Raw genomic sequence first — 23,945 nt, 5'->3', positions numbered from 1 at the left:
TTTTATACATGACACGTAAAAATTCAATCAAATACATTCAAATAACCGTAGAATTTTTGAATTGGACAGATTTGGTTAGTTGATGACCAAATACATTCATTTTGAGTATACCAGATCTTCGTTTCAGATTCCGGAAGTATCGAAAACAAGTTATCGTGTACTCCAAACCGGAAATCACTCCAATTTCTTAAAAGCGGATGATCCAATTTTTACAAACTCAGATTCAAATGAAAGGTATTGTAGTCCCACACCAAACTCCTGAATATTATTTGAATCCGACATCCGTTTCCGGAAATATGGGGTAAAATATGCAAAAAATTGTTAAAATAAGTGTACCAACTTTGCTCAGAAATAGCTGAACCGATTTTCACAAAATTAAATTCAATTTAAAAATCTTGTGATCCCATACAAAATTTTGTTTGGATCGGAGCTCCGGTTCCGGAGTTATGAGGTAAAATGTACAAAAAATGAAAATATGTGTACTAATTTTTCTCAAAGATGGAGTATTTACTTAAATTTATTGAAGGTCTTATGATTATATACAAAACTTTTGAATTTCATCTGGATGGATCCAGATTTCCGGTTTCGGAATTCTAGGGTGAAGTGTCTTTAATGTTATATACCATCACTTAAATGGGCGAAACAAACACTTGAAAAATTTTCTAAACTGGCCTCAAAACCACTCCATTCGATAGTCATTATCAGTAGACGGCCAAAAAACTGATTCCGGCTGTCATGGTTCCCGGTTTCCGATTCCGGAGGCACCGGAAATAGGGGGCATATTTTCCCCAAATGACTCTCACTCACTTTTCTCAGTGATGGTTTGACCGATTTCCACAAACTTAGGTACTGTATTTCCATGCAGAATTCAAATGAAAGGTATTGTAGTTCCAATTAGGAATTGGAATTAGGAATGAAATTTAGAAATTCCTATATTTCATCCGGATCCGACTTCCGATTCCAGAATCATAGGGTGAAGTGTGTTCAAAATTTCATACCATGACTTGTAAAAAAAATTCTAAATCATCATCAAAACTGCTCCAATTGGTTTATAGGAGCTTTAAAAATAATTTTATAGGACCTTTAAAATAATTACATTACTTGTCAAAAGAGGCACTAATTATAGTTTATTTATTTTTTAGAAGTAGGAAAAAACCCTCTGGAGTTAGTTTCAGTCAAACTTGTTCTCCAACAGGCACAAAACCTCCTAATCCTTTTCATGAACAGATTACAATCATATAAATAACACATTTTTCTTATACTTAATTTAATATTAAAAATACTAATTAAACTAAAATTAACTAAATATAATTAGATAGCAATCTGAGGAACAGAAAAACAGCGTTATTTTTTATCGCTCAATTTTCTCAGATATGGCTCAACCGGCTTAAACAAGCTTAGGCTGATTTGAAAGGTACTGTTGGACCATTGATCGGCTGAATTTTCTCGAGGATGACTCAACAAATGGAAACATTTCCGTTTCGGGAGATGCAATGTTACATGTGACGTAACCGACAAATCCTGGTGTTTTTCAATGCAACGAAATTTCTTTTAAACAAAATCTTACACATGTTTTAATGAGACTATTTAAATGGCAAGAGAAAGGCATTATCATACCACAAGGTGGATTAAAAAGGATTTTTTTTCCTGGCAACAGTTGTACTGAAAGAAGTGGTCTCTTCAGCGATATTCGCTCCCTTTTCGCATACTTCTGGTGATTCCGAAGGTCCGTTTATGTTCCGCTCACAGTCTTCCTGGTTGTTGTGAAAAGTGTACCGAAAGATTTAATAACGTTATGGACAGTGCTTGCACACGGAGAATCCTTCGGTCATAAAATGACGATATCACAGGTTTTGAGTTTTGCGATAGTTGACTCAACTAATTCTTCTTTTATTCAACTTATATGATTTTTATTATGCAAATACTCAACAAGTTGAAAAACTAATCAAATTCCGGAGACAGCAGAGAGCAAAACAAAAAAACGCAAACCATTTATTTAGTTGAAATCGGTTTGCGTTGCTTGAAAATGTCAATGAAAACGACATCGATGGTTAAAGACAGTCCCAGAAAGTATGGACGCACTTTGATTTTGCTGTAAATAATTCACATTAGATATTCAAATTTTATTTGACATACTGATAATATTAGACTACAAAAACAGAATATTATTCTCAACATTTGCTACTTAGCCATTGTAGACTAGCTGGCGCACCTTCTTGCGAACGTTCCTCATTGAATTCCGTACTTCTTGGTGACAAGTTTTGACACTTTTTTCCAATCTTTTTCGAGCTGTTGAATGGTTTCGGCTTCTGAGACATGTTTCCTAAGATGTGCATTCGTTAATACCCAAAATTCCTCAATTGGTCGAAGTAGTGGGCAATTAGGTGGATTCATGTCTTTTGGGACGAAAGTGGCATTTTTGGTAGTATACCATTCTACCGTTGATTTCGAGTAGTGGCTTCGAATCGTGGGTAGAGGTCGTTTTTGTAAACATTTCTGGATGTATATTTCGCTGTTCATTGAAGCAGTGGTGATGAAGGGTTTCGAAATCTTACTGCAGCTACAAATTGCTTGCCAGACCATAGCTTTCTTACCACATTTTTCGACTTCAATCGATGTCTCGGACTGGTTTAACACTTGCCCTTCTCGCACCGTAGAATATTGTGGTCTCGGCAAGGATTTGTAATCGAGTTTCACGTAGGTTTTGTCGTCCATGATTATGCAGTTCAAATTCCCAGCAAGAATCGTATTGTACAGCTTTCGAACCCTCGGCCTGATCGATGCTTCTTGTTTCGGACTACTTTTTGGTTGTTTCTGCTTCTTATAGGTTCGACGATTCAAACGTTCTTTAGAACGAAGAACATTTGACTTCGAAGTGCCCACTTTTTTGGCCACATCCCGGACTGAAACCTCCTTCTTTTGCTCGAACGCCTTCAGTATACGTTTATCCAACTGAGGGTTAGCAGGACCTTTTTTTCGACCCGTTTTCGGTTTATTCTCAAAGGTGTTATCCTCACCGAACTTCCTGATTGCATTTTGTACGGCTTTTTCACTTACTCCTTCCATTTTTGCTATCTTTCTCAGTGACAGTCCGCGTTCTGTGCACCATTTGTACACAATTTTTCGACGTTGTTCTGCTGAAAGTGCACGCATTTCGAAACAAACTAATGAAAACGAATAAACAACTGCACAAGTGTTTAGAGAAGAGTGTAAACAACAGGACACAGCCATAAAAATTGACAGATTCTGAACCATTGCGAAATGGCAGCGGTTTTTGGTTGCGCCCATACTTTCTGGAACAGTCTTTATAACATTTGTGAAAATGGTATACATTCTGTATAAATATACTAAAAATTTGAAAGAATTTATGATTCCATAACAAGTATTTATCGATCGAACATTTAGTGATAATCTCAACCTTGGATCGGATCAGGTGTAAAATGTATATGACTAAAACTGTTGGATACATTTTATTCAATGCATTCTTCTAAGACGTTCAATCAAAGAAACTCTTCTTGATTTTTCACGGGGATTAGTCCGATTGGTACTAATACGTACAAAGGCGTACTAATGATGAAAACCCGTTCGGAACTGGAATTGAGGGGACGCATAGGTCAAGAATAAATCCCAAGCAAAATGCTACTCCATGCGAGTGGAACGATGTAGAATCGACGGGTCATAAATATTGTGATATCAAAATATTCAGAAGTTCAATGTAAAAACGTGACCAATGTTTGAAGCCAAAACGCTGCGGTCTTGCGATGGTCCGATAGAAGCTTGTTATTATGTTAGAAATCTCAATCCATATTTTGATTCGAAATTATTATATCTTCGACGTTGCAGTTGAGATATGATCAATGGTTTTCTGTTTCCAACTGATTAATTTCTCACTATATGATTTATGCAACCCGGCAACGGTTACCAGCGGATCATAGCTGTTGCAATTGTGGTACATATTAATTAAAAATCTTTTCACTTTGGCAAATTCAATCGCAATCTTTCCGCTTTGGCAAATTGAATCATCAATGCGAATGCGTGGGGTACACGTTTGGTACACCACAAACACGTTTTCCCAGCAGGTTAATCGTTAAGAGGATGCTCATAACTGGCTATGCAATGACAACCGTTCATAGTAAGTCTGTTCCGTCGTTGCTTTCACTAATGCTGACTAATTTCAATGTTGCGTTTCTGAACTTCTTTCTAACTGGGTTAACCGGGTATGAGAAGCCGACGCAAATATGAATACTATCAATCATAAAATAAACAAGCAATTTATCTCATATCATATCAAAAACACGTTACGTAACAAGAGTTATGCGTTTGTATAAATTTCCTGTAGATCTTCATACCAGTATTTCGTATTCAATTATCGATGAGGCATGTTTCCAGATGCTCATGATAAAAAAACTCCTTTGGTACAAGTTTCCGTGAAATTCGTGAAATATGGAAATTCGTGGTCAGCATCTTCTTCGGCACAAGAAAGGGAAGGGTTGTAAGGTCACACAGATTAGGCCTTGACCATTGCTATGACTGAACCGTTAAATCTTCTGATCGGGTAGGCGAACACTTGAATTAACATTCTTGAAGTGCGATTTATCAAACATCAGTCAAACGTAACAGAATTGAAAGTACCCCGGATGTGATCTGCTTCCCATGCAGTGGCACAGTGCATTTGCTTTCGATTTTATTTTTTGCCAACGTAAGTGAAAATTTATCGCCGTCATTGACCGGATCACGATCGGCGCTAGTCGCCCATGCACCGTGGGCTTCTGGTGACCGTGGAGAGGGCAAGTTGGTTAAAGACCACATGATTTTTTTTTCTGTTGTAGGCAAAGTGAGACACGTTCGATCGACTGGTCTGTCGGTGGAATACAAAGTATGCCATGAGATCGGTGCCTTTCGTAACGGCAGTTTTCATCATGACGGTTAATGGTTGAATGCGGTACATAATGAAATTGTGGTACGATTTGTTGTACTTCCGACGAATCGGTGATAAATTATTTAACGAAATGCCATAGTAATGAGTTTGGGAAGGCCATTGCAATTTTATATGAATGTTTGAAAAGTTATGCAATTGTCTCAGATGCTTTTGGATTTGTCACCACACCAAGTCTTTCATGTTCCGGAATGATGTTGTGGGAATATTCCCTCGGATCCTCAAAAGTAAGCACTTGTTAGCATTCAAAATTGAGCGGTTGTCCTTCGATTACCGCAGTAATAGAAGTGGATGATATTTTTGTTCTACGTGGCAATGATGAAGTCTGTAGTTGCCGTTAGTTTCATCATTCCAACTGTTCACGTTTATGTTGATTGATATTGAAAGAGTCTGGTCCGGAACAAAAACGTCATTTTGCAACCTATACCAAGCGAAAAAGGTCGCGAAGGGTCGTGCGGTGTTGAAAGAATACATTTCAAACACTCGATGCTGCTGTCGTAAGAGTTTCCACCTTGAATTCCCACAACGCAGTAAAGTCTCACGAGAATTCTTATTTCTGGGCTCCACCGTATAGTTTTATCATGAACAGCGAGCATGATTTACACGCGTTCCATCGGCTCCGCATCATCATGGTCGGACTTGGTTTGATCCCACACCGATGGTTGTCCGTGGCGCTCGGTACAGCCAAGCCGTGGTCTCACTCTACAGATGAGATTTTTTTTCTTGGGGTAAATCGTAAAAATGCGAGGAATGTTGATGAGACACCAAGCAATGTGTACCGAAGACAATTGGTCTGTGGGATCATCGCTCCAAATATTGCATCAGAAATAAATACATACTTTCCTATTCGGCGAAAGTAACCAGAAGAAAATGGATCTGAATTATCATTGATTCCGTCGATCGGCTTGGTACCGTCGAGTAATAATAACTTATTTTCTTTGTTTTATTCGACAGGATGTTGTGTGATAGGAAGCATATTAGCGGAGAAGAATGTTACCAAAGAGGTAACCGCCAAAGAGAAACGCCAAACCGATCGTGAAACACGCATATTGCCACAGGTGGCCAGTCGGCGGCAGCAACAGCAACAACAGCAGCAGCAGCAACACCAACAAGGCGGATACTTCCCTGACCCAGAGGCTGCGGCGCACTTCTACGGCCAACAGACAGGAGGTCAATTACTATTCAGACCCTATCAGGGGAAGGCAAGCCAAGAACAAGCCCAAGACGTAAGCTAAAGGTTTTCACCAGTAAAGATGTAACCAACATTTGTATATCTCAGAATGTAATAATAAGTTTTCCGACGATTCACTCAATGTGTTACTCAAAGCAAATTGAATCAATCGAACATCCCGTGCAATGTAGAATTCTCTATTGATCTTCAAGTGATTAGACTCTGAAACGTGAGGCACGTTTACCATTTAAACTTTGCCGCAGTGTTATGTAATTATACTGTACCAACAAAACGACCACTGACTGCCGCCATGAAGCTTCCCGTGAGAGTCAGCAAAAAAAAAATGATGCTGGATGCTGGCATAACGTACGCTACACTACGCTCCGCTTAGATTTATACCTGTATGCAGCTAGCATAAATTCCGAGACCTCCCAGTGCTTACTTATTATGTTTCAGTTGGTTACCTTATTCATGGCGTTCTACCGAAGTGTAGGAAACTTGTAATCAACCAAGACGATGGAAGAAACGGTTTCTCAGCCTTTGTGAAGCTGTTATTTTTGAAACTACTGCACTATTTGCCGTAAATGCACTTTTTAATAAGTAGTGTAATAGAGCAAACCCATTTAAATTTATGGGGGAATGATGTTGCGTAATAGGCAAATGTTTTACGTAGCTCAGCAGTATTCGAATCCCAACTGTCTTACATGGTTGGAATATTTTCCCAAGAAACGAATGAAAAAAAAATTTAATGTCATACCAATCGAAACATTGAAATTTCGTACCCCTATTCATTGTAGGGTTCCAGAAATCAGAACTAATTCGATACAACAGCAACATTCCATCAAGCAATAACGGCAAATGTAAGCTTACTTTGGAAAATCTGTTTCACAATAAGGAGTGTATCGAAAAGTAGTTAGTAACATTGATTATTGAATAAAAAAGCGAAAAAAAACATATTTTGACATCAGTTTTCGATATATTGTAGAAAAAATTACATTTTTATGCATTTCACTGATTATATTGAAGAAAATTCTAGTTTCTGTGAAACGCTCGCACTTTAGACTTGATATTCTTCATTAAATTTTGCACAGTTACTTTTGTGACTTTTCTGGTGGCAACTGTCCAGTTTTTTTTTGAATTCCTGCATGTTTTGGGACACTGTACCTTCCTTTCGAAAGTGCCACTTGACAATTGCTCAATACCTTTCTATTGGCCGAAGATCCGGGCAGTTCGATGGGTTGATGTCCTTTTCCACGAATTGTACATTAGTTTTTGACAACCACTGTAGAACGGAGTTGGCGTAGTGGGCTGAAGCCAAATCCGGCCAGAAGAGAGGAGGAGCCTTATGCTTTCTGTACAGTGGCAGCATTCTCTTCTTCAAACATTCTTCCTCGTACACCTTGGCGTTAATTGTGTCCTTCGTGAAGAAAATCGACGACCGCAAACCACAGGTAAAATTGCTTGCCAGACCAACACCTTCTGCCCAAACTTTTCCATCGCCACCGTGGTGTCAGCGTCGTCCAGGTCCTGGTACACCGATTTCGTATAATATTGCGGTCCGGGCAGCGCTCGAGAGTCTTCCTTGGCGTAGGTTTCGTCGTCGATCAGGATGCATCCATCTTTATTCTGTAGAATCCGGTTATACAGTTTTCGTGCTCTTGTTGTGGCCTGAACTTGCTGTACCAGGGACTTTTTCGGCTTCTGTTTCTTGTACGTTTTCAGGGAGTTCCGAACTTTGATCCGTTGAATCATCCCGATGCTGGCGTTGAACTGCTTGGTTAAATCCCGCGTCGACGCCGACGGGCTTTTCCTGATGTACTCAACCACTTTTAAGTCCCGGCCGGGCTGGCTGGGACCCGTTTTCCTACCGGATCGGGGCAAATCCTTCGTGGAAAGGGTCTTACCGAACTTCTCGATAATATTTTTGACACTGGTGTGGTGCCCCAAATAACAATTTTTGTTATGCTATCTTATTTGTGACTAGTTTACAACCAGATATTTGAGTTATTGTTACTAACATCTAACCACTTGCGTGACTCAAAAAGCGCAGTTTCTACTAGTTTCTATGTCGGTTAAAAATAAGTTGTCGTTACGTTGTAATGCCATACTGAAATAACTTATTTTCCATAACTTGAATATAACTTATTTTCAAGTAAACTAGTTGAAACTTTGTTGCCATCGACATTATAAACATTGAATGAATTCATAATGTTTTCCTATCAACAATAAAAAGACAGTAAAGTACTTGAAATTAAAAATTTAATACAAGGTACAAATTTCACAACGATTATAAAACTGTCGAGCGGAATTCAATTTTACTTAACTGTTTTTTATGCGCCGTCAATCAAAATCTGTTTATAAAGATATAGAAAATAAACAACAAAATAACCCTATGTTCAGAATGCTCAAAATTGTTCCAAGTAGAGTGATTTCTCATCATTTTAAATTCATATATCATGAGAATTATAATATTATCAGAATTGATGTTTCTATATTGTTTTCTTCGAGTTTATAATAGTGCATAGAACAAAAATGACTAATCAGCCTTCCATTACTTTCGTCAAAAAGTAGTTTAAAAAAAGTAATATCCTGGTTTTATTTACGTTTCATTGAGACTCCATATTGTGTTCGCCATATTCAAGCCAATAAAAGTTGTTTTGGTTACATTTTCGTTATCATAACGTTGCGAAAACCTACCGATAACTATCTGAATCAATGCAGAAATTGTATGTTATAATCTTATAATATCAAAGTTATTGCTACATCACTTAACCGTAACGATTTACATATACGCTTACGTATTTACAGGGTGATTTTTTAAGAGCTTGAGAACTTTTTTAAACAATAAAACGCATAAAATTTGCAAAATCTCATCGGTTCTTTATTTTAAACGTTAGATTGGTACATGACATTTACTTTTTGAAGATAATTTCATTTCAATGTTGACCGCGGCTGCGTCTTAGGTGGTCCATTCGGAAAATCCGCTTTTTTATCGACAAATTTTGTTCAGCGATGAGGCTCATTTCTGGTTGAATGGCTACGTAAATAAGCAAAATTGCCGCATTTGGAGTGAAGAGCAACCAGAAGCCGTTCAAGAACTGCCCATGCATCCCGAAAAATGCACTGTTTGGTGTGGTTTGTACGCTGGTGGAATCATTGGACCGTATTTTTTCAAAGATGCTGTTGGACGCAACGTTACAGTGAATGGCGATCGCTATCGTTCGATGCTAACAAACTTTTTGTTGCCAAAAATGGAAGAACTGAACTTGGTTGACATGTGGTTTCAACAAGATGGCGCTACATGCCACACAGCTCGCGATTCTATGGCCATTTTGAGGGAAAACTTCGGAGAACAATTCATCTCAAGAAATGGACCGGTAAGTTGGCCACCAAGATCATGCGATTTGACGCCTTTAGACTATTTTTTGTGGGGCTACGTCAAGTCTAAAGTCTACAGAAATAAGCCAGTAACTATTCCAGCTTTGGAAGACAACATTTCCGAAGAAATTCGGGCTATTCCGGCCGAAATGCTCGAAAAAGTTGCCCAAAATTGGACTTTCCGAATGGACCACCTAAGACGCAGCCGCGGTCAACATTTAAATGAAATTATCTTCAAAAAGTAAATGTCATGTACCAATCTAACGTTTAAAATAAAGAACCGATGAGATTTTGCAAATTTTATGCGTTTTATTGTTTAAAAAAGTTCTCAAGCTCTTAAAAAATCACCCTATATAATGGTTTCGCAACCGTTTTTAAACTAGTAGCTAAAACCAGAGCTGTTAGAATCAAGTAACGATAACTTCCAAATGATTGCTAGTTCAATGTTTACGTTATAAACACTGCCGTCACCTTGTTTCAACCAGCATAACATAAAAAAACATGTTCGTGCTCTTGTTGCAACATAGTTGGTCTAAGTGGTATCAGAACTAGTTACGGGTTGTTAATATTGGAGTCAAATAAACTTATTTTCAACTAGTAGCTAGAAGCATAGTTGTTATTAAAGATATGTTTGGATTAAGTAACGATAGCTTATAAATTATAATTAATTCAATATGACATAAAGATGTGGTGATTTGAAACCTAAATAACTATTTCGTAACTAGTTGTGTTATGAAGAAACATTGATGTCACTTTGTTTTAACCAGTATAACATAAAAAACATATTTGTGCTCTTGCTGCAACATAGTTTGGACTTAGTCGCATCAGAACTAACAGATCGGCTGAAAAGTTCGTATCGTTTCTATGAGAGGGCGCCACTAGAATTAAATCCATACCATTTTCAGTTAGTACCAACCTTCAAAAGATACGTGTATAAATTTGACAGCTGTCTGATTATTAGTTTGTGAGATATTGCATTTTGAGTGAAGCTACTTTTGTTATTGTGAAAAAAATGGAAAAAAAGGAATTTCGTGTGTTGATGAAACACTACCTTTTGATGAAAAAAAGTGCCGCCGATACCAAAAAATGGCTTGATGAGTGTTATCCAGACTCTGCACCGGGCGAAGCAACAATTCGTAAGTGGTTTGCAAAATTTCGTACTGGTCATATGAGCACCGAAGACGATGAACGCAGTGGACGTCCAAAAGAGGCTGTTACCGATGAAAACGTGAAAAAAATCCACAAAATGATTTTCAATGCAGTTCAAACCGAACACTAGGTGAATCCGGTCGAGTTATCATCAGATCTGCGTCGCACCTCGGAATTTCTAAAATCAGTGTTACGCCACCTGGTAAACCTGCTCAGTGAAGCACCGTAGGTACTACGCCCTCCGGATTGTGATATCGACGTATCGTGCACCTCAAAACCATCTAGTTACCTAATCGCGTTTTCGCGGTTAAATCCGCGTGTATAATTTTTCACCAAGTAACAGGAGCACAAACTCTTACGAAAGTGAACAAGCGCGCCCCCATTGAGTTGAAAAATTTGAATCAGTGAAGCACCGCCACCCCCATCAGAATTAAATTCCCAGATTAACAAATCACTACCATCTCCATCGAAACGGTGAATGTGTACGACTTGAACGGGTACAAAACGAAGAACCCGGAGTGCACAGTGGCCTGTTCAGGCACACAAAGTGACAGTGGACAATCAAATCTTCTTGAAAGTGCGTGATCAGCTATGGGGGTAAATGAGCCCCCACCCCCGGGTGGACCACCTGGGAACCGCAGAAAAATACCAGACTGGCTCGACCCAAACAACAACCATGGCTCCACCCAGGTGCTTGTGCTGAGAACAACACGAAACCTAACCATGTCCGGTAATGACCAAACGGTCAATCTCGGAAAACTTCCCAGCAAGCCCTTCATGATCGCCACATCGATTGAAACTGCCCTAGGTAAGGAAGATTACAAACTTGTAGAAGCAGCAAAGGAAGCAAGGGGGGCACGATACATCTTACGTACCAACTCCGAGCGGGTAAGTAAGAAACTTCAACAAATCCAACAGCTAATTGACGGAACAGAAGTAGAAATTGTACCACACCCGACCCTCAACTGTGTTCAAGGTAAGATTTATGATCCCGATACCATCGATGAATCCGAAGAATCGATGAGGACAAACCTTCACACGCAGGGGGTCTCCGCAGTTCGTAGAATAAAGAAAAGAGTAGACCAAGAATTTCGTAACACACCCCTATGCGTTCTTACATTTGTCGGGACAGACCTCCCCGAAAGCATATATGTCGGAATGTGTAGAGTCCCAGTCGAACAATACTTCCCGTCACCATTATTGTGTTTCCGCTGTGCGCAATACGGACACTCCAAAAAGTTCTGCCCGACAGATAAACCCATTTGTCTAAACTGCTCCTCCGCCCACGCACTCAATCCAGAAGTAAAATGTGAATCCCAGAAGAAATGCTTACACTGCAAAGGAGAACATTCACCAATTGACAAAAGATGTCCCAAATACCTAGAAGAAGAGGGCATAATCAGAATCAAGATCCAAAGAAAAATCTCATTTGGTGAGGCAAGAAAGGAATACAACGAAATCAACAAACGCACTTCCTTTGCCAGTAAGGTTCAAGAACGAATCACAAATATTGAGTTCGAAAAAAACAAGCAAATAACAGCACTTCAGGAAGAAATATCCCGACTCAGAACACAGCTAGCTGATTTCTCTAAAATTAGAACTGAACTGGAAGATCTGAAAAAACAAATAACCAATACTAGCACAGGAAGTCACAGCCAAGCCCCTGACCAACACAAAACAAAACGTCAAAAAATCGAGTCACACCCTTTCAGTGAACCCAACGCATCATACACCCGCCCACACAGTCAATCACCCAACAAATCTAGAACCACCCACAGCACCACTAACAAACAACAACAAAAAAGTAAAGTACTGAGCGAAAATCAAGAAACAGTTAATATCACCAGAAACAATCAAATTAATACGAACATGAATAAAGCAAGGAAAAGCAGGACCCCTACTAGAAATCAAATCTCTCCACCACGTACGAGATCACAAAACCCGACCTCAAAATCTAAGATCGATGCTGGGGATCAATCTAATGACACAGGTACGATGGAAGTCTCCGACTAAAACCTGCAATGGCCGAATCAAATAGCACAGAACAGCACAAACTCAACGCATTACACTCAGATCTACCAATGGAAAGCAACGCAACAAATACAGAAGCCGAAACCAACAAATTTTCATATGGTCACGAGGGGGGAGAGAAGAAAGTAACCCCCTCACCTCTCTCAATCAGTGCCGAAAATGCGGAACGAGAGATGGCAGATGGCTATGCTAGAAAATTCCAACCATCTCATCCAGTTAACACTAATTACAGTGCGTCAGACGTCAGGAGCGCTGATGAACTTCCCGCTGCCTCGATAGTCGAACAAACGCAAATCAACAACGATGACCAACAGAACGATCATCCAAACCGTACCACCGACGTAGATCCTCTTAGTGACGACGTAGATCCGCCATCCTCTCAGGTAGTGGAAGTTCCGGCTCCGGCCGATGCACCTGCTACTGTTGAGGCTCTGGGGAAAATACTTCGAGACCTGAACCACGTCCAATCGACTGCAAAACCTTGCTTTACCAGCCCAGTCTACTCTGCCCGACCAGTCCAAACCCGTTACAGTGCGTTAGACGTCAGGAGCGCTGATGAACTTCCCGCTGCCTCGATAGTCGAACAAACGCAAATCAACAACGATGACCAACAGAACGATCATCCAAACCGTACCACTGACGTAGATCCTCTTAGTGACGACGTAGATCCGCCAACCTCTCAGGTAGTGGAAGTTCCGGCTCCGGCCGATGCACCTGCTACTGTTGAGGCTCTGGGGAAAATACTTCGAGACCTGAACCACGTCCAATCGACTGCAAAACCTTGCTTTACCAGCCCAGTCTACTCTGCCCGACCAGTCCAAACCCGTCACAGTGCGTTAGACGTCAGTAGCGCTGATGAACTTCCCGCTGCCTCGATAGTCGAACAAACGCAAATCAACAACGCTGACCAACAGAACGATCATCCAAACCGTACCACCGACGCAGATCCTCTTAGTGACGACGTAAATCCGCCTTCCTCTCAGGTAGTGGAAGTTCCGGCTCCGGCCGATGCACCTGCTACTGTTGAGGCTCTGGGGAAAATACTCCGAGACCTGAACCACGTCCAATCGACTGCAAAACCTTGCTTTACCAGCCCAGTCTACTCTGCCCGACCAGTCCAAACCCGTTACAGTGCGTTAGACGTCAGGAGCGCTGATGAACTTCCCGCTGCCTCGATAGTCGAACAAACGCAAATCAACAACGCTGACCAACAGAACGATCATCCAAACCGTACCACCGACGTAGATCCTCTTAGTGACGACATAGATCCGCCATCCTATCAGGTAGTGGAAGTTCCGGCTCCGGCCGATGCACCTGCTACTGTTGAGGCTCTGGGGAAAATACTTCGAGACCTGAACCACGTCCAATCGACTGCAAAACCTTGCTTTACCAGCCCAGTCTACTCTGCCCGACCAGTCCAAACCCGTTACAGTGCGTTAGACGTCAGGAGCGCTGATGAACTTCCCGCTGCCTCGATAGTCGAACAAACGCAAATCAACAACGCTGACCAACAGAACGATCATCCAAACCGTACCACCGACGTAGATCCTCTTAGTGACGACGTAGATCCGCCATCCTCTCAGGTAGTGGAAGTTCCGGCTCCGGCCGATGCACCTGCTACTGTTGAGGCTCTGGGGAAAATACTTCGAGACCTGAACCACGTCCAATCGACTGCAAAACCTTGCTTTAGCAGCCCAGTCTACTCTGCCCGACCAGTCCAAACCCGTCACAGTGCGTTAGACGTCAGGAGCGCTGATGAACTTCCCGCTGCCTCGATAGTCGAACAAACGCAAATCAACAACGCTGACCAACAGAGCGATCATCCAAACCGTACCGCCGACGTAGATCCTCTTAGCGACGACGTAGATCCGCCATCCTCTCAGGTAGTGGAAGTTCCGGCTCCGGCCGATGCACCTGCTACTGTTGAGGCTCGAGGGAAAATACTTTGGGATCAGAGTCATGCCCATGCGACTGAAAAATTCAGCCCTACCATCCCAGCCCACTCTGTTCGACCAGTTCATGAGTTAGACGACAGGAGCGGTGATGTACATTCCGGTACCTTGATAGCCGCACTAACGCAAAACGATACATTGATCCACCCAAAACTGCAGATTCACTATAAGGAGGTACCTCATCAAGATGCAACCCCACGCGTCTTCCCGATACCGGATTCGACCGACAGTTTTCCAGACATCCCAACTGGTCAATCGATCCATTCAGAGTCAGATTATGGAATGGAGAAATCTCAAGCCGTTTTCGCTCTCCAATGGAATATATGTGGTCTACGCTCACACTGCAACGAACTTCAAGCTCTCCTGACTAAATATAACCCTGTAGTAGCATGCCTGCAAGAAACAAATACTGCAGAACACCACTCCAACACCATCTGCATAGGCAAGTCATATGACCTTCTTTTTGGACCCTGCTCAACGCATTGCAGACAGGGAGTAGGAATGGCGGTCAAGAAAGGCACTCCATTCGAACGAATTCAAATTCAAACCAATATACAGGCAGTCGCAATACAACTCCACACCCCATCAAAACTAACAGTGGTATCAGTCTACTTGCCACCAAGAGACAAGAATGCAGCTGAAGATTTGCACAGCCTACTGAACGAACTTCCGACACCAGTTCTACTCCTGGGTGACCTGAACGCACACCACTCCGCTTGGGGAAGTCACCTGAGTAAGGCTAAAACTGAGGCACAGAAAAGAGGTTTCGCGATCCTGGAAACCATCGTGAACAAAAATATGATTGTACTAAACGACGGTTCTCACACCAGGATAGATCCTTCCACTGGAAACACACAGGCGCTAGATGTATCCATATGTACAACATACCTATCGACAAAGTTTATCTGGAAAATTTTACCAGACTGTGCAGATAGTGATCACTTTCCGATTCTAATTGGAACACCTGGAGCCCCAGATGAACCAAAACGAAGGCCAAGGTGGATATACGAAAAAGCGGACTGGAACCGATACGAACAATTGACCAGAAGCACCATCCGTCCCGGTCAAACGATGTCAGTGGACCAGTTTACCAGTAAAATACTTGCAGCGGCCAAAGCAAGTATACCGAGAACAAGCGGCAAGTCAGGCCCCAAGGCAGTCCCCTGGTGGAACACAGAAATTGAGCAAGCAGTTAAAACACGACGAAAACGATTGCGCGCCCTGCGACGAATAGCCGACGACGACAAGAGAAAAGCGGAAGCACTCAAATCGTTTCACGAAGCCCGTTCTTTTTGTCGCAAAATCATCTGGGAAGCCAAACAGAAGAGCTGGAATGAATTAGTACAAAGTATTAACCCAGAAAGCTCTACTTCACTAATCTGGAATCGAGTGAACAAACTGCAAGGAAAAAGATGTTCGAACACAATTACCCTAAACCTAGCAAATGGTGTTACTAACAAACCACAGGAAATAGCCGATGCTTTTGCAGACGAATACCAGAAAAAATCTTCGGATGCCAACTACAACGAAAAATTTCGTAAAAAAAATACTAACACGAAAACCAATTTTCCAAAAAGCAATCGACCAAATACCTTCAAACGCATCAATGCAAACCTCTCAATGGACGAACTAATGTGGGCTCTGTCCCGTCGCAGCGGATCGTCAACAGGACCTGATAACATAGGATATCCACTACTACAACGACTACCCTTCACGTGTAAAACTGCTCTGTTAGATCTCTTTAATCAAATCTGGGAATCCGGCATCTTTCCGGACCAATGGAAGGAAGGAATCGTAATCCCAATCCCAAAACCGGAAGGAGATCGCTGCCACCCAGCAGATTACCGCCCTATCACTCTCCTCAGCTGCATTGGCAAGCTATTCGAGCGCATAATAAATCGCCGCCTCATAACCGAACTTGAAGACACAAACAGACTAGATAGACGACAACATGCTTTTCGCCCAGGAAAAGGTGTCGATTCCTACTTAGCTCAAATGGAATCGCTTATGTCAACAACTGATGATCAACACGTCGAAATAGTATCACTGGATATATCGAAAGCCTACGACACTACCTGGAGACCAGCCATTCTCCAAACTCTGGCCAGATGGAAAATCTCCGGTAGAATATTGAACATATTAGCCAGCTATCTTTCAAACAGAACCTTTAATGTATTCGCCAACGGCGCATCATCAAGCCGCCGTGTAGCGGAAAACGGTGTACCGCAGGGTTCTATTCTATCAGTCACACTTTTCCTGATCGCTATGGAACCGATTTTCAGGATCATCCCAGACGACGTTCAAATCCTGCTCTACGCAGACGATGTACTACTCATCGCAAAGGGTTCAGATACGATACAAATACGGAAACAACTTCGAAAAGCCGTCAAAGCAGCTGTTGGCTGGGCTGGCAGCGTGGGTTTCCAAATAGCACCCTCCAAATCCAAACTAATTCATGTTTGCAACATACAACACCGCAAACGTGGCCGAGCTATCCGAATAAACAACGTACCTATCCCTTGTTTCAGGAAAATGAAAATCTTAGGAGTCATACTAGATTCCAAACTTACCTATCTGCAACACATCAAAAAGACTAAGGACAGTTGCAGTAAAAGAATAAACATTCTACGTATCCTAGGCTGCCGAATAAAAAGGAGCAGTCGATCAACACTACTTAAAGTTGGTTCTGCATTGGTGGTGTCCAAACTACTCTTCGGACTCGTACTCACAAGCAACAACATTGAAGCATTGGAACGAAGCCTCTCTCCAATATATAATGAAGTGATACGTCAATCATCTGGAGCTTTTCGATCCAGTCCAGTGACATCAATTATGGCTGAATCTGGCTGCTTACCGTTTAAACTTCTATTGGTACAGCGGCTATCCCAACTAGCAACACGGCTTTTGGAAAAACAAACACCTGCAGACACAGCGAACTATCCAGTGTACAAAAGAGCAGCAGAATTATTTCACCAAACTACTGGATCTACGTTCCCAAGCGTTCACAGTCAGCTCAGACTTACGGACCGAAAGTGGTATAGTCCGTCACCAATAATCGATAACGAACTAAGGAGAAAACTTAGAGCAGGTACAAGTAGCCAGATAGTTACAGCTCACTTTCAAGCTCTCATAAGCAATCACTATCCTTCGCACGAACAAATTTACACCGACGGCTCCAAGGACGACCAACAAGTTGGAGCAGGTGTGGCATCAGAAAGTAGTAAAATTGCATACACCTTACCTGGACTCTGCAGCATATTCTCAGGCGAGGCATACGCTCTGAGCAAGGCAGTATCATTGGCAAAGGAGGGTAAAACAATAATATTCACTGACTCAGCTAGCTGTCTAGACGCTCTTGCCAGTGGCCATTCCAGACATCCATGGATCCAAAAAATTGAAGCTGAATTAGAAGGGCGAAATATAACCTTAAGCTGGGTCCCTGGACACGCCGGTATACCCGGAAATACGGAAGCTGATAAACTAGCAAACGAAGGTAGGAACGGCAATCCAATAACCCTCCCGATCCCGTCGCAAGATGTTGTCCGCTTCACAAAAGAAAAAATATGGAACGTCTGGCAGAAAGACTGGAGCCGAACCACATCACATCTTCGAGAAATCAAACCCAACACAGAGAGACCTGTTGATAGAAGATGCGCCTCTGAACAGCGAACCCTGACAAGACTGCGAATCGGGCACACTAACTTCACCCACTCCTACCTAATGGAACGAAGCGCACCACCGATCTGCCGTTTCTGTGGAGATCAAACCACTGTAAAGCATATCCTCGTGTACTGCCAAGGCTACGCCCAACTGCGAAGGGAGTATAACATCACTGGATCGATTGCTGATGTGTTATCAAACGATAGTGAGAAAGAAGCATCACTACTAAAATTCATCAAGCAAACACAACTAATCGTTTGACTTAATATCGGTTTCCCAGGAAACCAAACTGACACGAATGCCACAAAGATGGTAAAGTGTCATTAATAAAAAAAAAAAAAAAAAAAAAAAAAAAGATTTTCAATGACCGTAAAGTGAAGTTGATCGAGATAGCTGATACCCTAAAGATATCAAAGGAACGTGTTGGACATATTATTCACGAATATTTGGATATGAGAAAGCTTTGTGCAAAATGGGTGCCGCGTGAGCTCACAATCGATCAAACACAACAACGAATTGGGGGGGACGGGTATAGCGTGATGGGTTAGTCGATGCCTTTCACGTAACCCACTTGGGTTCGATCCCCAACCCCGCACATAGGGTCAGAAAGCTTTTCTGGCCCGAAGAAGTGAATGACCTTAAGGTTAAAACCTCTATAATCGAAAAAAAACAACGAATCGATGATTCTGAGCAGTGTTTGGAGCTGTTATATCGAAATAAAACCGATTTTTTTCGTCGATATATAACAATGGAAGAAACATGGCTCCATCACTTCACTCCGGAGTCCAATCGACAGTCAGCTGAGTGGACTGCACGCGATGAACCGAACCCAAAGCGTGGAAAGACTCAACAATTGGCCGGTAAGGTTATGGCGTCTGTATTTTGGGATTCGCATGGTATAATTTTCATCGACTACCTTGAAAAGGGAAAAACCATCAACAGTGACTATTATATAGCGTTATTAGAGCGTTTGAAGGACGAAATTTCAAAAAAACGGCCTTATTTGAAGAAGAAAAAAGTTTTGTTTCATCAAGACAATGCACCGTGTCACAAGTCGATGAAAACCATGCTGAAATTGAACGAATTGGGCTTCGAATTGCTCCCTCATCCACCGTATTCTCCAGATTTGGCCCCCAGTGACTTTTCCCTGTTCTCAGACCTCAAGAGAATGCTCGCTGGTAAAAAATTAGAAGCAATGAAGAGGTAATCGCTGAAACTGAGGCCTATTTTGAGGCAAAGGACAAATCGTACTACAAAAATGGTATCGAAAAGTTCGAAGATCGCTATAATCGCTGTATCGCCTCTGATGGCAATTATGTTGAATGATAAAAACGAATTTTGGCAAAAAAATGTGTGTTTCTATTAAACGATACGAACTTTTCAGCCGAACTGTTAGTTGCGGATTGCTACTCGGGGCACTTTCACCCGTTTTGCAATTTCGTTGTACGTGACACCACTTTCTGAGCACCAAGTGTGCAGAATTTTCTTTCGCGTTTCCGGATCAATTCGACTCATCATTGAAACGATAAACCGTACCGAAACCAATCGATTACAAAGCTGTTATTGACATGTAAAAACACATGTCACCGCAAAACACGCTGCAAAAAATTAAGGCATTTCAGAGTAATAACTGTTTGAATGTTGCTAACTACTTATCGATACACTCCTTATAGGGTAAAGAGTGTTTAATTATTTAGTGCGACGATGTAAAATAAATAAATGTAAATTCTTATTAACTTGACTGTTTACAAATTGAAATGGTTATGTTAGTTCATACCCAAAGAAAGTTTCTAAAAAGTTTCCTAACAGAATCTTCTAGTGATATTTTTGGAAATATGTTCACGGTTCAATTCCATTTTTTTTGCTGAGGTAAAATTTTCATTTAACTGTAAAGAGAACTCAAATGACAGAATGTTCTAAAATGGCTAAAATTGTCAAAATTTATGATGGGAACGTCAAATCCACCGGGCAACACTTAGTGTTGCCAAGCCTAAATACATAAGTAACAACCTACGTATTAAACAAACCTACATCTAACTCATTACAAGGTATAATATTTGGATCTACTCGGGCTAAATGATGCGTATTTTCTCGAGTCATGAATTCTCCCTAGACCCCATTTGATCATATAAACACCAAACAAATAAATGAAGCAGTTAGCAATACAGTTTGTTTACTTACAGTACAGATAATTTAAAAAATGCTTTTGAACAATACTAATTTTATATGGAAGTTTGTAAAGTTAGTTATCAGGTGTACAGCTTTACTTCCGCCGTTTTTTCCCAAAATTATAAGCTTTATTGCGAAAAAGTGCTTACAGATGTATTATTCAAAGTATTGTCCGTCGCTAGCGACAGCTTCCTCCCATCTTACCGGCAAATTTCGGATCCCGGCTCGAAAAAAGGAGTCCTCTTCTGACGCTATCCATGAAGCAATCCATTTTTCCAACTCTTCGAAGGATTGAAAATGTTGATCTACCAGGCCGTTTGCCATCGAACGGAATAGGTGGAAGTCATAAGGGGCGACATCTGGGAATACGGCGTGTGGGGCAAGACTTCCCATTTCAGCGTTTCCTGGTACTTTTTGACCACTTTTGCGACATGAGGCCGAGCATTGTTGTGTTGAAGGATGACTTTGTCATGTCGTTCTTGATATTGTGGCCGCTTTTCTTCTAGCGCGCGACTAAGGCGCATCAGTTGCGTTCGGTAGCGATCTCCTGTGATGGTTTTACCCGGTTTCAAGAGCTCGTAGTAAATCACGCCGAGCTGATCCCACCAAATATAAATCACAACCTTGGCGCAGTGAATATTCGGTTTTGCCTTCGACGAAGTAGCATGCCCGGCCTTTCCCTATGATTTTCTGCGTTTAGGATTATCCTATCGAACCCACTTTTTATCACTGGTTGCGATTCGGTGTAAAAACCCCTTTCGGAACACTTAAATCCATTTGCAACACAAAATTTGATGCACGCACGTTGTTCTAAACTTAATCCATTATAAAAATCGGCACACGAAAATTTTTCAACTTCTTTGTATAGACGCCAAACAAAAACTAATCGTACGATATGCGTCAAAATTTGACAGAATGTGTATAAAAGTGTTGCCAACGTTGAGAGAATAAAAGTTTACCGATTGGACAAGCGCGGGAATTTTAAAATGAAAATTCCGGTTCTTTTTTTATCATAAGATAGGACCATTTATAACTATAGCATTGCTGACGAATCGCCATGTAGAAATTTACGATAAGGGACACGGATGAATTGAGCTCACAGCTCTAGGAATCCTTATACTGGGATTCAACGATTCATTGCGGTGAAATAGATGGCATTCCATTTTGAATATTTAAATGCATTGTAATTCTGCATCAAATAAATCTTGTAAATTTATCGAGCTACTCATAATCTTAGAGAAAAATTTTAGGAATGTGTTGGTTTCCTGAGCAGTTCTGCAAAAATTGAATGTCTAACGTCAATAAGTCTCGCATGGAACATTTCAGACTTAGGTCTGTCAAGTATCGCTTAGTATTACCACATTTCAATCAAATAAATTCTATGGTGCTCAAACTTTTGTTTGGAAATTGATTGTTGTACTAGTTGATGTCTAATTTGATGTTTAAAATATTTTGCCTGTCTTAACTTTCCTGAATGGAGAACCTATAAATCAATGTGTCGATCAGTTGGTTTGAATCGTGAAATGGGCGCAGTTGCAGCATGTCTAATATTTTCAGAAAAGTTCAATCGTGCTTCATCAATCAAGGTTGAAAGTAATATCATGTGCCTTCAATTTCTGTTACAGCTACCTCCTGAGTATATAAGTTTACTACAGCAATTAGCCGATCATCAGAAACACCCATCGCCTTCGAAGCATTCAAAACACCCTTCACACGAGGCTCAGAACTCCCAGCTGGAACAATATTATCATCAACAACAGCAACAGCATCAACAGCAACAGCAACAGCATCAACAGCAGCAGCAACAACATCAGCACCAGTTCCATCAACCACCACAGCAGCAGCACCATCCATCACAACAGCATAATCAGATTCAGTACATAACAGAGGAAGAATATGCACAAATACTGAAGCAAGCTCAAGTTCATAATAATCAGATTGCTGCTCAGCAACAGTATGCACGGCCAGCCGGAAAGCAAGGTAATTAGTTTGATTGTTTAAACACATCAATACTTCATTCATTTGTGGTTGTTTTAGATTTACCAAAGTATCGTCCATCGATTCAATTGCTAGAAACTGGCCAAGAGCATGGATCATCGTATGCGCAGCCTGATCCGGAGCAGCAATTCCGTGTCCAATATAAAAGTATACATTCGGCTGGATCAGTCACACCCGTACCGAAACCAATTAGCTCTTTTTCATTCGAAAAAGAACTAGCTAAATTGGTGGAATCAAACCGTCCGCTTGCCTATCACCCAGGTAATGCGCACAGACAAAGTGACCGTGGGCCACAGGAAAATCCGCGGTACGTGGCAAATCCCCAGTCCCAAGAGTATACGTATGTCACGGCTAACGGGCATGAACATATTCCCAAGCAATCAATCAAGGCCCAATATATTGCCCCATTCGCCCAGGGACCTAAGATTAGCGCTGCACATTTGCAGGTAGGACCTCATAAATTTGCCGAATCTCCTGCCCAAAAGTATCAATTGATCGCACAGGAAGCACCATCCAAAGCGCAAAATTCCCAGCAATATTACGCTGAAGTATCTCCAAAATATGTTTCTCCATCCGGAGAAAAGCAACATCCTGGATCACCTTCTCCCAAAATTCAATATTATGTCCCAAAAGAAAAGAATCTCCAACTCTACTACTCTCAGCAAGTACAGGAAAAACAGCAGATTGATCAACACGCTTCGTCGCATCCGATGAAGCTAGTCGAACCTCCCCAGTTGCAGCACGAAAAGCCGCACAAGCAAATTCAAACGCATCGACCAAAGGCCCAGTACATCGCTAGGGATAAACAAGCCGATCAAAGCCAACAAAATGTTCAGAAATCGAAAGATTCCACCGACAATCCATCGCGATCGGCTATTTATGTTTCCCAGCAGACGGGAGTTTCACCTTCGCCACCATCTGCGCAGCACACGGGTGCGGAGAAGCCGCAGGCTCAGCATCACAAAATCCCTCCCAAGATCGATCGCCCTTTGACACCGGAAGAATTTCAAGCCTTGGTCGATGCTGGTTATTCGGTAGTACCGGTACCTGTGCCTGTCCCAGTTCCCCAATATCATCACCCTCAGCAAGGGGCACCGTCTGCTGCTTCTGCACGCCATGGGCCAGTGGCTCAGGCTAGCCGCTATCATCAGCACCAAGTTGCGGCGGAAAATAATCCCAGCCAAGTGATCACCTACCTACGCCCGCTTCATATTGATCCATTCTCAGCCGGTATAAGGGGTCCCAACAAGGCTGCTCCTTGAGTGTGATGATAGAACAATAAGTATTATATTGACTAGGGTTAATGCTAACGATTAAGATATTAGTGTAATTGATGAATATTTTTGTCTTTACACTATCTGCCACGATACAAGATTAATTGTGAAACGATTTGAAGTTTTCTGAGTCACAATAGAATTGTTATGTCTAATTTATAAAGATTCCAGTATACTGTTGTTAATTGGAGAAGAAAATATATTTTAAACAAAAACGTGAAAAGACT

The 23,945-nt window shown here is 41.5% G+C and overlaps 1 protein-coding gene across 2 annotated transcripts in view; it reads left to right on the top strand.

The window, feature by feature from the left end:
• Nucleotides 1-23,941, top strand: part of LOC131429590 (transcription factor SPT20 homolog) — a 35,338-nt gene extending 11,397 nt beyond the window's left edge. The window contains exons 1-4 of one of the 2 annotated variants that reach the window (XM_058593812.1): nt 4,931-5,163; nt 5,891-6,162; nt 22,072-22,426; nt 22,484-23,941. In XM_058593812.1, the coding sequence (XP_058449795.1) occupies nt 5,055-5,163; nt 5,891-6,162; nt 22,072-22,426; nt 22,484-23,706 (1,959 nt within the window). In that variant the 5' untranslated portion in view covers nt 4,931-5,054 and the 3' untranslated portion in view covers nt 23,707-23,941. Of the gene's footprint in view, nt 1-4,930; nt 5,164-5,890; nt 6,163-22,071; nt 22,427-22,483 lie in introns of those variants that run through there. The other variant, XM_058593813.1, reaches the window with a different exon arrangement.
• Nucleotides 23,942-23,945: the final 4 nt, after the last annotated feature.

This window comes from Malaya genurostris, chromosome 2 (assembly GCF_030247185.1).
Source record: "Malaya genurostris strain Urasoe2022 chromosome 2, Malgen_1.1, whole genome shotgun sequence".
Classification (NCBI taxonomy): Eukaryota; Metazoa; Arthropoda; class Insecta; order Diptera; family Culicidae; genus Malaya; species Malaya genurostris.
Note: the sequence above shows the minus strand (reverse complement) of the source record. Positions and strands in the feature narration are given on the sequence as shown.